General features: G+C 45.4%; 1 protein-coding gene across 4 annotated transcripts in view; it reads right to left on the bottom strand.

Moving 5' to 3' along the window:
• Positions 1 to 15,238, bottom strand: part of LOC147099934 (uveal autoantigen with coiled-coil domains and ankyrin repeats protein-like) — a 173,460-nt gene that overhangs the window by 22,758 nt on the left and 135,464 nt on the right. For 3 of the 4 annotated variants that reach the window (XM_085968409.1, XM_085968405.1, XM_085968407.1), the window contains exons 10-13: positions 13,920 to 14,009; positions 8,509 to 8,616; positions 5,309 to 5,341; positions 3,194 to 3,292 (exon numbers count right to left, since the gene is read on the bottom strand). In XM_085968409.1, coding sequence (XP_085824535.1) covers positions 3,194 to 3,292; positions 5,309 to 5,341; positions 8,509 to 8,616; positions 13,920 to 14,009 — 330 coding nt within the window. The remainder of the gene's footprint in view (positions 1 to 3,193; positions 3,293 to 5,308; positions 5,342 to 8,508; positions 8,617 to 13,919; positions 14,010 to 15,238) is intronic. The other variant, XM_085968408.1, reaches the window with a different exon arrangement.

The raw sequence follows: 15,238 nt of genomic DNA, 5'->3' as shown, positions 1-15,238 counted from the left end.
ATCACTGGGACAGTATTCAGAATGCTATATTCTGATTTTGGACTGTGCTATACCTCCCCTGGGAGTGTGTGACACACACAAGAGAGAGAATGCCAAGAGTGGAAAATGCGTTCAAATTCTCAGCAATGGCAATCAAAAATTAGATATCAGTCTCAAATTTATTTATTTTTTTAAACTCAAGCCAGTGACAAATACCACGCAATCACTTTTTGTGGCCGTGAGGGGTAAAGCAGTGCTCACAGAACAGATAGGAAGGTGCTACAGATTGCAATCACTCAAAAACCTCCTGCAACAATTTCCAACACTAAAAAAGGGGGAAAATATCATTCAAAACAGGACTAATTCAAGGTGACTGGCAGCCATCGACTTAACCACGCAAATTAATTTTGGCACTATCACTGCATAATCACAGCACAGGAGAAGCAAAGCATCTGGACTGTGGCTCATGTGGACAGTAAACAATGAGATAGCCACAAGTGAAAGATACCCTTCGGTCTCTTCAACCACCTGCCCACGGAGAAAGCAGCCAGCTGCTATAGTAACTAGTTTGTGTTACAGTCAGTACACAGCCTCTAGCTTGAAACAGGACGCATTAAAATGCATAGCAGCTGCAACAACAGCAATTTGCACAGATAGTCAGAGAAACTATGAGTCAAATGAAAAGAACAAACTTGCATTTAGATAGCACCTTTCACAGCCTCGAGACGCCGCAAAGGGCTTCGAAGCAAATGAAGTACTTTTGAAGTGCAACTGTAGGAAACGTGGCAGCTAATTTGCGCACAGCAAGCTCCCACAAACAACAATGGGATAAATGACCAGATAATCTGGTTTAGTGATGTTGTTTGAGGGATAAATATTGACATGGACCATGTACAGCAGGCACCTCAAAGCACTGGAGAGGTGCCACCAACGCTGCATGCACAAGATCCTGCAAATCCATTGGCAGGATAGGCGCACCAACGTCAGTGTTCTTGCTCAGGCCAACATCCCCAGCATCGAAGCTTTGACCACGCTCGATCAGCTCCGATGGATGGGTCACATCATCCACATGCCCGATACGAGACTCCCAAAACAAGCGCTCTACTTGGAGCTCTGGCACGGCAAGGGAGCCCAGGTGGGCAGAGGAAACGCTTCAAGGACACCCTCAAAGCCTCCTTGAAAAAGTGCAACATCCCCACCGACACCTGGGAATCTCTGGCCCAAGACCGCACAAAGTGGAGGCGAAGCATCTGGGAAGGTGCCGAACACCTCGAGTCTCTTCGCCGGGAGCAAGAGGAAGCCAAGCGCAGGCAGCGCATGTCAACCCAAGCACCCCACCCACCTGTAACAGAGACTGCAGGTCCTGCATTTGACTCATCAGTCACCTGCGAACTCATTTTTAATGTGGAAGCAAGTCATCCTCGGTCCGAGGGACTGCCCAAGAAGAAATAATATTGATCAGGACACCGGGGAGAACTCCCCTGCTCTTCTTTCAAGTGCCGTGGGACCTTTTACATCCACTCAAGACAGCAGACAGGTCCCTCGGTTTAACGCCTCGTCCAAAAGACGATGCAGCCCTCCCCTCAGTACTGCCCCTCCGACAGTGCAGCACTCCCTCAGTACTGCCCCGCCGACAGTGCAGCACTCCCTCAGTACTGTCCCTCCGACAGTGCGGCGCACTCCCTCAGTACTGTCCCTCCGACAGTGCAGCACTCCCTCAGCACTGCACTGGAGCGTCGGCCTGGATTTTTGTGCTCAAGTCTCTGGAGTGGGGCTTGAACCCATGACCTTCTGACTCGGGCGAGAGGCCAAGGCTGACTCAAAAAATAAAAATAAACACAAATGCTGCAAATCAAATACAGACAGAACCAAAGCTGATTGATGTTTCAGATGAGTCACCTTCACTGAGCTAATGAAGGCTCACACGACCAAAAGGTCAATAATCCCTTTTCTCTTTACAGATGCGGATTCCAGCATTAATCGGTTGTATTTTTAAATTACAGATTTACAATCTTTAATTAACATCGGAGTCAGGTGGGCCGGTGCAGAGACAGGATAAATAAAACGTGAATTCACCCGGGACTGTTACAATTTGCAAAAATTAACCGCAAAAAAAACCAAACTGCTCTGCGCACGCAGTCCTGACTCCAGGGCTTGAGCACAGAATCTAGGCAGACACTTCAGTGCAGGCTTGTGGGAGTGGAGTTTGAACCCACAACCTTTTGGATGAGACACTGAATGCGCCACCTGCCAGTTCAGGTGAACATGAAAGTTCCTACGGCACTGTTCAAAAGGAGTTCTCCCAGTGTCCTGGTAAACACACATTCACAACCATTGAAAGTCAATTAACTGGCCATTCAGCGTATTTATTCTGCACAAATCAATCGCTGGTGTTTGCTACAAAAATAATAGAATTAATGGGGTGTCAGGTACTTCGGGACACCCAGAGAATAGCAAAAGCATTGCTCGCTCTTTCTTACACAACACAAGACAAGGGCTCTTTTCTCATTTTTGAACTATTTTGAACTACATATCCCCTCTTTTTTTTTTTTAAAAATGGTTGGAAATTGTTGCACGAGATTTCGAGTGACTACAATCTGTAGCATATTCCTATCTGTTGCGTGTGTGCAATGCTACTACTGGTTCCTGCCCACCTTTTATCCCTCACCCCCGCTAAAAATGAGCAAAGGCTGAGGGGTGACCAGACAGAGGTCTTCAAGATTAGGAAAGGGTTCGATAGGGTAGACGCAGAGAAGGTGTTTCCACTTGCGGGGGCAACCAGAACTAGGGGAGCCATAAATATATAAAAGTTAGTCACTAATAAATCCAATAGGGAATTCAGGAGAAACTTCTTTACCCAGAGAGTGGCGAGAATGTGGAACTCGCTACCACAGGGAGTGGTTGAGGTGAATAGCAGGGATGCATTTAAGGGGAACCTAGATAAACGTACAAGGGAGAAAGGAATAGAAGGAACTGCTGATAGGGTGAGATGAAGAGGGTGGGAGGAGGCTCATGTGGTGCATAAACACTGGCACAGACCTGTTGGGCAGAATGGCCTGTTTCTGTGCTGTAAATACTTTGCAATACAAAGCAGATAAAATAGGATACAGAACCTAATAGCAACGATGAATGAAGCAACGGGTTTGGACGTTTGAAGCACAACTGTGATTGATTTAGTATTTGCCCCGAAATGTCAGCCTAGAAGTCCACGTACCTCATAATTTTTAAGCTTTGCTCTCAGGCTCTCGAGTGTCTTCAAGCTGTCTTCCTGCTCTCGGTCTCTTACCATCAATAGATTTTTCAGCTGCTGTCTCTGGAAGATTGAACACAGCAGAGTACCATAAATCACACACTGTGCAAGTACCATTCAGATTTAGAGTCCAAACAATCACTAAGGTTCAACGTGTCCCCATGTAGAAGGTATAAAAATATGGAGTGTGATGGAATACTCTCCTCTTGCCTGGATGAGTGCAGCTCCAACAACACTCAAGAAGCTCGACACCATCCAGGACAAAGCAGCCCGCTTGATTGGCACCCCCTCTACCACCTTAAACATTCACTCCCTCCACCACCGGCGCACCGTGTCTCCAGTGTGTACCATCTACAAGATGCACCGCAGCAAGTCGCCAAGGCTTCTTCGGCAGCACCTCCCAAACCCGCGACCTCTTCCACCTAGAAGGACAAGGGCAGCAGGCTCATGGGAACACCACCACCTCCAAGTCACACACCATCCTGACTTAGAAATTTATCGTCGATCCTTCATCGTCGCTGGGTCAAAATCCTGGAACTCCCTCCCTAACAGCACTGTGGGAGCACCTTCACCACACGGACTGCAGCGGTCCAAGGCGGCGGCTCACCACCACCTTCTCGAGGGCAATTAGGGATGGCCTTGCCAGCGACGCCCACATCCCATTAAAAAAACGAATTTTAAAAAATGCACAAAAATACATCTTACGGACCAGATTGTAAACTGATTGACATGAATCAGTCATTTATGAAAGAATTACTTATGAAATAATACTGAGTGGCCTGCGGGTGGCGCTGTCCAGGGAGAGTATAAATACTCAGGCACAGGCCCAGCTTGCGCAGGACATTCTTAACAGGAACTAGTGAAGGACACAACTAGACCTCCATGTTGTAAAACAGTTGATTAAAGCTTTGTTTAACGCTTAGACCAAGTGCCTAGTAGTTTTCTTACATCACTGATCACCTAATGTAGAGCTACCACTTGGTACAGATCAGAAACAGAGGAACAGGAGGCGGCCATTCAGTCCCTCGAGCCTGTTCCGCCATTCAATTAGATCACGGTTGACCTGTACCTCAGCTCCACCTGCCCGCCTTGGTTCCGTAACCCTTGCCCAACAAAAATCTAATACACAAAAGCAAAATTCTGCAGCTGCTGGAAATCTGAAATAAAAACAGAAAATGCTGGAAACACTCAGGTCAGGCAGCATCTGTGGAGAGAGAAACAGAGCTAACATTTCAGGTCGATGACCTTTCGTCAGTTCTGACGTTAACTCTTTCGCTCGCTGGAGTAATTCAAGAACCATTTGGTTGCTGCAATGGTGGGGAGGGGGACTTGGTCAATATGAATGGGTGAGCCAAGATGGGCTGAACGGCCTTCCTCATCCATAATTAACTTGCGCTCACCCTAGGGGCGAGTGAGAATTGATGCAGAACTTCTCCACAGGAGATTGATTGGGTGAAGCGAGAGTCCATGATGGGTGTATGCTGTGAGAAAGGAGCTGGTTTGAGGAGCCAAATGGCCTCCTCTTTTTCCAGATGCTTAATGGTCTGAAAGTTAAAGCTAACAGAAACTTGCGGGAATAATAATTTCATCCCATCGGAGTTGGATTCTCTTGCACTTGTCAGTTAGTTTCCAGCGAATACCTAGAAAGAACACTGTCCATAATTCAACAGCAGCCGACGGTAAATTTCCAACTCATCTCAGGAAAGCAACAACACTGGCTTGTGTGAGAAATGAAAATGGTAAAGGTGCCACAATACACAGTACGGTTCTAAAGCGTTTATTGTTACTGAGAGAGGCGACAGCAGGAAGATTAAGAGAGAAGATGAGATAGATCAAGTCCCGCAGTAGTAATTAGACGATGCACATTTTAAAAGCCTGAAGATTGTAAGAGGCTGGGAAAATAGAGAGAATTAATTAGTTTCACAGCTCTCGGGAACTGGGAAACGACGAGTTAGAGTAGGAGATAGTGGGTGAATCTCGATTTCAACAGAGTGAGGACTTAGGAGAGCGAAGAGCATGTAGAACAGGTTCTGGGATTTAGATATTTCACACTGACACAACTTAAAAAAAGTTACTTACCTCACTCTGAAGGTCTCCCACTGACTTGCTCTCCTGTATAACAGGAACAACAATTTGACTATCAAGTAGAATACACACTTCATGTTGACTACATTTTCATCTCAGGTCCTTCACAGTAGTGCTTTTTCTGGCTGTATTGTCAGTAACTAACCAATTGCTGATTATTTCCAACCAACTTTGTCACTTTTTCTTTTACTACTACAAAGCCGAGGTGAAAATCCAAGGCCCATAATGCAGGACATCGGCAAAGTTGAAAAGAGTTGGAGAGAAGTCGAGGTAAATCAAGGAGGTAATGGTGGTGAGGTGATGCCAAGACTCAAGTTTTAAAAGCCCGTAGATCATTAGAGAAAGGACAGACTGGAGGACGAAGAGGAGATCCAGAGTTTTACGGGTCCCGGAAAAGAATGAGTTGAAGTAGGAAACGACACAAAGAACCTTCATTTCAAAATTGAGGATAGAAAGAGAAAGATGAGCAGGTAGGGTGGTCTATTTGGAGGAGAGAGGAATAGTGACTATAGAAATATCAATAAGATAAAGAGCGAGACAGGCATACACAGCGAGAGACAGGCATACACAGCGAGAGACAGGCATACACAGCGAGAGACAGGCATACACACAAACACCAGAGATGGAAAAAGAATCCATCTCACAATTGTTCATCTTCAGCAGTAAAAGCCATTGAGCACAAAATGATGGCATAAAGACTCCAGGCCGAATCATTTGGATCACAACGTATAATCACTCAACTATTCACTGTTCTGTAGATTAGATTCATTTTTTTTAGAAAAAGCATTACCTGCTCTTAAAAATCAATTGCTAAACCACGAATAACTTGTTCATGCATCTTGATTAATTTATCAAAAATTTATAGTAAAATTCCTTGTACTGTATGTAATTAAAGATTTTCTGAAGAGTGCTCTCGTTACTTTAACTTGGTGTCGTTTTCGTGGATTAAATTTACAAATGTCACTCAGCAGCTTAGGTAGAAAGTTGCTGTCGAGGTGGTAATGGGGGCGAGGAATCATTTCCTAGGAAATAACAGCTATAATTGCTTGGTGAGCAGGAATTCATTAGTATAGTCTTCAATTGCTCATTTCATTTTGGGACCCCCAGGCCGCTGTGCGCCCCCGCGCAACTTAGCAGGAACGTTGCTCACAATGACCCAAGAGGATGCCATCAGTCGAAGATCCCTCACTCATGTTTCAGCAGTTAGTAAATCACCTGCCTGATATGCACCTGCCAAGGTTCAATTTCAAATGAAATTATCAGGACACATGGATCAAGTATCTATAACATATTAGAATGACAGCACAGGTGGTGGTCATTCGGCCCATCGTCCCTGTGCCGGCTCTTTGAAAGAGCTCTCCAATTATTCCCACTCCCCCTGCTCTTGCCCCTTAGCCCTGCAAATTTCTCCTTTTCAAGTATTTATCCAATTCCCCTTTGAAAGTTACTATTGAATCTGCTCCCACCGCCCTTTCAAATAATGCACTGCAGATCATAACTCGTTACAGAAAAAAATGATCATCTCCCTTTTGTCAACTGGTTCTTTTGCCAAATATCGTAACTCTGTGTTCTCTGGTTACCAACCCAGCCACCAGTGGAAACAGTGTCTCCTTATTTGCATATCAAAACCCCTTATAATTTTGAACACCTCTACTAAATCTCCCCTTAACCTTCTCTGCTCTAGAGAACAATCCCAGCTTCTCCAGCCTCGCCCCATAACTGAAGTCCCTCATCCCAGGTACCAATTTCCTCTGCAGCTTCTTCAAAGCCTCGACATCCTTCCTAAAGTGTGAAGCCCAGAATTGGACGCAACACTCCAGCCGAGGCCTAACCAGTGATTTATAAAGGTTTAGCATAACTTCCCTGCTTTTGCACTCTATGCCTCGGCTTTATAAAACCAAGGATCCGGTCTGCTTTTTTAATTTTAAACAGGCTGATCCACTTATCCCGCCATCTTCAAAGATTTGTGCATGTGATTCCCCAGGTCTCTCTGTTCCTGCCCTCCTCCCCCCCCCCACTTTAAAATTATACCATTCAGTTTATACTGTCTCCCCTCATTCTTCCTCCCGAGATGCATCACTTCACACTTCTCTGCATTATATTTAATCTGCCACGTGTCTGCCCATTTCACCAGTCTGTCTGTGTCCTGCTGAAGTCCACCTCACTGTTTACTTGTGTCATCTGGAAAAACTTTGAAATTGCCCAAGTCCTGGTCATTACTACCGAGTTCCGCCAAACAGCCATGCAATGCAGACAGATCCGATTCAGCATCTGAAGCAGAATTTAAATATCTTCATCCAATGCTTAATACCGAGACGTACTTGCCCAATCTGACTACTGCGTTCGGCCGAAGGGTCACAAAAGAAACAATAAGCCTGACCGACCTGCTGTGCAAATCTAGAATTTTAAAAAATGTCTTCTTCCCAATGTTCCTTTATCACATGGTGTGGAGATGCCAGAGTTGGACTGGGGTGGACAAATGTAAGTCGTCACACAACACCAGGTTATAGTCCAACAGCTTTATTTGAAATCACAAGCTTTCGGAGCGCTGCTCCTTCGTCACCTGGCTTGTGATTTCAAATAAAGCTGTTGGACTATAACCTGGTGTTGTGTGACTTCTTACCTTTATCACATGCCTTTGCTTCTGGACTCGACTATTCCACTGCTCCCTTGGCTGGCCTCCCACATTGCACCCTCCACAAAACTTGGAGTTCAGCCAAAGCTCTGCTGCCCGTACCCTAACTCACACCAAATCCCGCTCACCTACACTGGCTCCCGGTCCGGCAATGCCTCGATTTTAAAATTCTCATCCTTGTTTTCAAATCCCTCCATGGCCTCAGCCCCTCCCTAACTCTCTGAACTCCTCCAGCCCTACAACCCTCCGAGATCTTTGCGCTCCTCCAACTCTGGCCTCTTGCTCATCCCCAATGTCCATCGCTCCACCATTGGCGGCCGTGCCTTCAGCTGCCTGGGGCCCGAGCTCTGGAATTCTCTCCCTAAACCTCTCCGCCTCTCTCTCCTTTTAAGACGCTCCTTAAAACCTCCTTCTTTGACCAAGCTTTTGGCCACCTGTCCTAATATCTCCTTGTGGCTCGGTGTCAAACTTTGTTGGATAATCGCTCCTGTGAAGCGCCGCGGGACATTTTACTATGTTGAAGGTGCTGGATAAATACAAGTTGGTGCTGTTGTTGTACCTGGTTCAGTTGCTTTTGAAGTCCACTGACTCGCTCCAGGAATGCCTTCTGCTCTTGGTGAAGCTTTTTCAACTTTCCCTTGAGCTCCTCATTTTCAATCCGAAGGTCCTGGACATGTGATTATACAAATAAATTAAGAATTTATAATACAGTATTTTTTTTTTTTTTTTATATAAAGCAGAGGGAGGGAAATTGGACTGCGTTGCACAAGCTTTCCAGGCAGAAAATGGATGCAAAGTCGTCCGATTTCAGGAGCCAACCTCCCGCTCAAACAGCGTTGGAAACAATGACACGTTAAACCGAGGTCCCGTCTTGAGTGGATGTGAAAGATCCCATCGCGCCATTTCGAAGAGCAGGGGGAATTGTCCCCCGGTATCCGAGCCAATATTTATCCTTCAATCAACAGCAACAACAATCTGGTCATTACCATATCGCTGGTTGTGGGATCTTGCTGTGCACAAATTGGCTGCAGTGTTTCCCACATTACAACAGTGACAACACTTCAAAAAAAGTACTTCATTGGCTGTAAAGCCTTTGGGACGTCCTGAGGTTGTGAAAGGCGCTATAGAAATGAAAGTCTTTTTTTCTATAACTATTGCCATTATGATTGCTGTAAATATTTGAATGTAGAGAGTTGCATCTCAGTAATGAACTTGCAGAATTAAAAACATCCAACACATTTGGCTAGCTTCTGACGAAAGGTCATCCACCCAAAACGTGAACTCTGTTTTTCCTCTCTCCACGGATGCTGCCTCACCTGTGAAGTACTTCCAGCATTTTCTGCTTTTAATTTCAGATTTCCAGCATCCGCAGTATTTTGCTTTCGTACTTGCTTCTATCGAGACTAAAGTTGTATCGACATTTAAGAGGGGACGCTTCATTAGAAGGACGAAGGGAATCGAACTAAAACATTAGTCTCTTGCTTCTCTACTGACAGACCAGTTTGCACGCTCAGCATTTTGCTATTATTTCAATTTCCAGCACTTGTAGATGTTTTTTTTCCTCCCTTTCCATCTCTATTATGGTCATTAAAGAACTGCCCGGCAAATGCATTAGTTATATCCTGTGATTGGACAGGCCAGTTTGATCATGTTGATACATTATTGGATTGTGCCACTGCAGAATTTATCCATGCAACGAAGTTCTGCGCCACCTACACTATACTTCTGTCAGCTCACTGGAGGTGAATTGAATAACAGTGAACGGTCAGTTGAATGAATCTTCTGGTAATCGCGACAGAGTAACTCGTGAAACCACTCCTCCCCTTGTGGCTTACGAGCATTCTGTCCATCAGCCCTGCGTAACCATGGCTATTGACTGTCCTGACTCTTCTGTTAAAATCTGCAAGGGGTCGAAGTAAACGAATTGTGCTTTTTTTCCCCCCCCCCAGAAGGCAGAAATCCAAGTGTTGAAGTTGAGCTGGGACAAGCTTTCTATTAAAGGGCAGCCGAGATGCAGAAGGATTCTCCCCGGCACGCTTAAGCAAGATTTGCACTTTTATAACACCTTTCACGACCGAGACATCCCAAAGCGCTTTACAGTCAATGAAGTACTAATTGAATTGCAGTCAATGTTATAATGTAGGAAACACAGCAGCCAGTTTGCACCCAGCAAGCTCCCACAATCAGCAACGTGATAATGATCGGACAATCTGGTTTTTTTTTTTTTTTTTTTTATAAAGGTGTTGGTTGCGGGATAAATATAGTCAAGAACACTGGGGAGAACTCCCCCTGCTCTTCTTTGAAATAGTGCCACAGGATCTTGCACATTCACCCGAAAGGGCAGACGGTTTAATATCTCACGTGAAAGACGGCACCTCCGACAGTGCAGCACTCTCTTAGCACTGCGCTGGGAGGGTCAGCCTAGATTTTTGTGCTCAAGTCTCTGAAGTGGGGCTTGAACCCAAACCTTCTAACTCAGGAGGCAAGAGTGCTGCCCACTGAGCCATAGCTGACAACTCCCTAAAAACGTAATAAGGCAGATGAGAAACAGGAACCAAGTGAGGATTTCATGATCAGATTCTAAATGGCTGTATTTATGCCGCTTGTTGTGACTCCTTTGCAATCTTCACTTACTTATAAACTAGGGGTGGATTAGAGATGACAGCTCCTACATCTGCATTAATTAACAAGCAATGCACATTTAGATACATGATATGTAGGCAGTAATTCATTAAGAAAACTATCATGGTTTTGCACTTGTGCACAATTTCCTACAGCACTTAATTTTCAACATCTAATTATGACTGCAATGAACACACTTCGTTTTCCCCTTCAAATACATCAGCCTGCAGATAAAGGACTTGCTGTACTTCATCACACATCTGAAGGGACTTTTATTTTACAAAAAGAATTCTGCACAAGTTGTTCCAAAACAAAACAAAAATCAAAGCAAGCTCAAAATGGAAGCTTGGAGCCGTCTTAAGACGCCTGCCTGATGTTCTTTAAAACTAATTTCAAAACGGTGACTTATGTGTGCATTTTTCCTTTTTAAAGCTGCAGTTGATGAGGTTAAACCTTCACTTGAACCGTGCTGTTAAATGAAGAGTAGGGAATTAAAAGAACGTAAAACAAGCGCTCGTGTATCCAGAGCTGCCAGCTGTATCTCGGTGCAAAGTGTTTGTCATGTACCCTGTAATCTCATTAATCCTCAAATAGTCACATTCAACGTTGCCTTTAAGCCGCGCAGCTGTCTCGAGGTCCCGCGCAGCTGGTGAGCTTACATAGAAACATAGAAGATAGGAGCAGGAGTAGGCCATTCGGCCCCTCGAGCCTGCTCCGCCATTCAATGAGATCATGGCTGATCATCCAAATTCAGTACCCTGTCCCTGCCTTCTCCCCATACCCCTTGATCCCTTTAGCCTTAAGAAATATATCTAACTCCTTCTTGAATATATTTAATGAATTGGCCTCAACTGCCTTCTGTGGTAGAGAATTCCACAGGTTCACCACTCTCTAGGTGAAGAAATTCCTCCTCATCTCTGTCCTAAATGGCTTACCCCTTATCCTTAGAGCTGACTTCACAATGCAAAAAACGCGCCTGCGCGGAAGCTTGAATGGGCCGCGCGGCCCAAAACACTCAATCATAGAACAGTTACAGCACAGAAAGAGGCTATTCGGCCCGTCGAGCCCATGCCGGCTCTCTGCAAGAGCACTTCAGCTAGTCCCACTCTCCCGCCCTTTCCCTGTAGCCCTACAAATTTTTTTCCTTCAGGTACTTATCCAATTCCCTTTTGAAAGCCACGATTGAGTCTGCCTCCACCACCCTCTCAGGCAGTGCATTCCAGATCCTAACCACTCGCTGCATAAAAAAAGTTTTTCCTCATATCGCCTCTGGCTCTCCTGCCGATCACCTTAAATCTGTGTCCTCTGGTTCTCGACCCTTCCGCCAATGGGAACAGTTTCTCTCTATCTACTCTGTCCAGACCCCTCATGATTTTGAACACCTCTATCAAATCTCCTCTCAACCTTCTCTGCTCCAAGGAGAACAACCCCAGCTTCTCCAGTCTATCCATGTAACTGAAGTCCCTCATCCCTGGAACCATTCTCGTAAATCTTTTCTGCACCCTCTCTAAGGCCTTCACATCCTTAGAGGGAACATTGGTCACACTGAAGAAAAGAATCCTTATGAATTAAAACTAGCACGGGCAAAGGTTCAGGATTTAGGAATGAGAATTAAATTGAGGTTTGAATTAGCCGGAATGCTTCGCCCCAATGCACAATTTGCATAATACAGAAATATTCTTAGAGCAGAGAAGGTTAAGAGGAGATTTTATAGAGATGTATAAAATCATGAGGGGTTTTGATAGAGTAGACAGGGAGAAACTGTTTCCACTAGCAGGAGGGTCGGTAACCAGAGAACACAACTTAATGCAATAGGCAAAATAAAGGGAGGGGAGGAGAGATTTTTTTTATTACACAGCGAGTTATGATGATCTGGAATGCGCTGCCTGAAAGGTTGATGGAAGCAGATTCAATAGTAACTTTCAAAAGGGAATTGACTTAAATACTTGAAGGGGAGAAATGTGCAGGGCTACCGAGAAAGAGCTGAAGAGTGGGATTAATTGAACAGCTCTACCAAAGAGCCGGCACAGGCATGATGGGCCGAATGGCCTCCTTCAGTGCTGTATCATTCTATGATTCTATTCCTGTCTACACACCAATCGGGAGCAGTTATTTGAAGACCCGCCCTTCCCTAGTTTTACTGTTAAAATAAATTTCCTCAATCCTAATTAACGTACAGTGAACAAGTCTACCTGCCAGGTGGTGTACCAAGTCCTCAGGATTCCCCGTCTACATCACACTACATCTGTACTCTATTAAGGTGTCAGCCATGGCTCAGTGGGTCGCACTCTCGTCTGAGTCAGAAGGTTGTGGGTTCAAACCCCACTCCAGGGACTTGAGCACAAGATCTAGGCTGACACTCCAGTGCAGTGCTGAGGGAGTGCTGCACTGTCGGAGGTGCCGTCATTTGGATGAGACGTTAAACCGAGGTCCCATCTGCTCTCTCAGGTGGATGTAAAAGATGCCGTGGCACTATTTCAAAGAAGAGCAGGGGAGTCCTGGCCAACATTTATCCCTTAATAAAAATCACTAAAACAGACGATCTGGTCATTATCACATTGCTGTTTGTGGGAGCTTGCTGTGTGCAAATTGGCTGCCACGGTTTCCTACATTACAACAGTGACTACACTTCAAAAGCACGTCATTGGCTGTAAAGCGTTTTGGGACGTCCTGAGGTTGTGAAAGGCGCTATAGAAATGCAAGTTCTTTCTTTTTTCTACTTACACAACATAAGCAATGCCAGAGTTCTATAGAAAAGTCTTTCTTCAGAGGACAATCTTAAAATAGCAGCTCGTTTAAAATCTACTGCTGTTGGTAACAAAGATTAGTGATGGGTTACAAGTTTTATCACTGATGAGAAAGCTCACAAAAAAGCCAGTCAGCCCATCAAGCCTGTTCCTTCCACAGTTAGCCATCTCAATCATGAGTTCCTGTGCCCCTTCCACCCAAGATCGCTACGCTCTGTTTCCAATCCCCATCTATTATTTTAGTCGCACCCTCTATTCCCTTTGTTGAGCCAATTCTTTCCCTCAGGCATAGCTGCTTCCCCTGGTCATTGGTCCCACCCAAACCTCGAAGGATAATCCACCACGTCAAGCCAAGAGAGTCAGTTTAAACAGAGACAAGTTTGCCATTTGGCAGAACACAACTTCTGCAATTTAAAACGAAATCCCACGTTGCTAAGCCTTGCAATTCCACTGACAGAATTTCAACATTTGATCGCCATCCAAGGGCTGCATTAAACCAAAATAAATATTTTATCCGTGCGATGGTTAGAGGCAAGAGATTACAAAAAAAAGGGACACATTAGCTGTTTAAATCTCTTTAGAGAACACATTATAATCATACCTTTATAATGTGTTGTTCCTTCTGACTCTGGGCTAGACTTGTTTCAGCGTGAAAATGCCTTTGATCTACTTTGTGTGACATTTCAGCAGCCTGTATAAAAAAAAATTATTTATAAAACTTCATATTTAAGGGAACAAAAATGAAGTCATCCTGTTTAAATACGGGGGGGGGGGGGGGGGGAATTCGGTATCGACCATTTTGGGGCGCTAACATCGCCTGGATGCTAACTTTAGTGCCGGCAACCGTGTAACTGAGTTTTAGCGCCCCAAGAGGGAAGTGGCGTGCTGAATCAAGTGCTCCACTTCCCTCTTAGGGCGCTAACGTCGGACAGCGGGGCAGAGACTTCAGTAGCGCATTCAAGCAGGGCGCCGGGCGGATCGATCGCGGGCAGGAACCCTCGGAAAAAAACTAGAACAGGAAAGGGTAAGGATTTTTTTATGCCCCCCCCCCACTTACCTCGGCCACCTCGCCTTTAAATCAATCGTCGCCCCCGAGGCGGCCGGCCGCCCGATGGCACGCCTCCTGCAGCTCTTGGTGTTTTCGACCGGCGCTGCTGCAAGGGGCGGAAGTCAATTTCGGATCCGGGGCGCTGCGCACGGTGATGACGTCAGGATCTTTGGGAGGAGGAGATCGGGGCGCAATGCCATAGCGCCGCCACAAAACTCCCACTTGATGTCAGCACCACACCGGGTCGCAAAGCCATTTGTGCCCCATTAACGCCCAGGCTGGAGGGGCAAAGGCACCCAATTTCACCCCCAGGATTTTCTAATCACATGCCAAACAAGTTTCTAGTGCTTAGTCTTAGAGATGAAACCGTCTCAGTCACTGATCCCAACTAAGGCGAGTTTCCCCTCATTGTTCTTTACCCTTGTTTTGTCACTCCATTAAACACTCTTCATTTCCTGTGTTATTTGTCTGCTTTAGTTCCTCGAGCACCTTACTGAATCATCAGGCCAGTGCGCACTCTGGCTACTCGGTAACCAGTCACTAGTAGGTGCAACTCGTCAGCCTCCCTTGTGCGCTCAGTCCCAAGAACCAGGCAACGCCCTTGTGGGAGAATCACAGTAAAACACTCGCACCCCAAGCACTGCACCAAGATACCTATTCATTCTTGCCTTTTTTTTCCCCCCACAGATTGCTTTGTATTTCTCATCATTCCATTCTCTTTTCCCTGCCATGATTTCAGTAACTTAACACTCAAAACATTGTGACAGCGAGTGTGGAAAGCAATAAGATGAAAGTGTTGGGGCAGCTGGAAATATGGAGAGACGAGACACTCCAACCAGGCCATCAAGAAAGAAAAAACCCACAATTTTCAA

The sequence above is a fragment of the Somniosus microcephalus genome, chromosome 27, assembly GCF_052327205.1.
Source record: "Somniosus microcephalus isolate GS21.2 chromosome 27, FLI_Smic_1.0, whole genome shotgun sequence".
Taxonomy (NCBI): Eukaryota; Metazoa; Chordata; class Chondrichthyes; order Squaliformes; family Somniosidae; genus Somniosus; species Somniosus microcephalus.
This window is presented reverse-complemented; position numbering and strand designations above follow the sequence as displayed.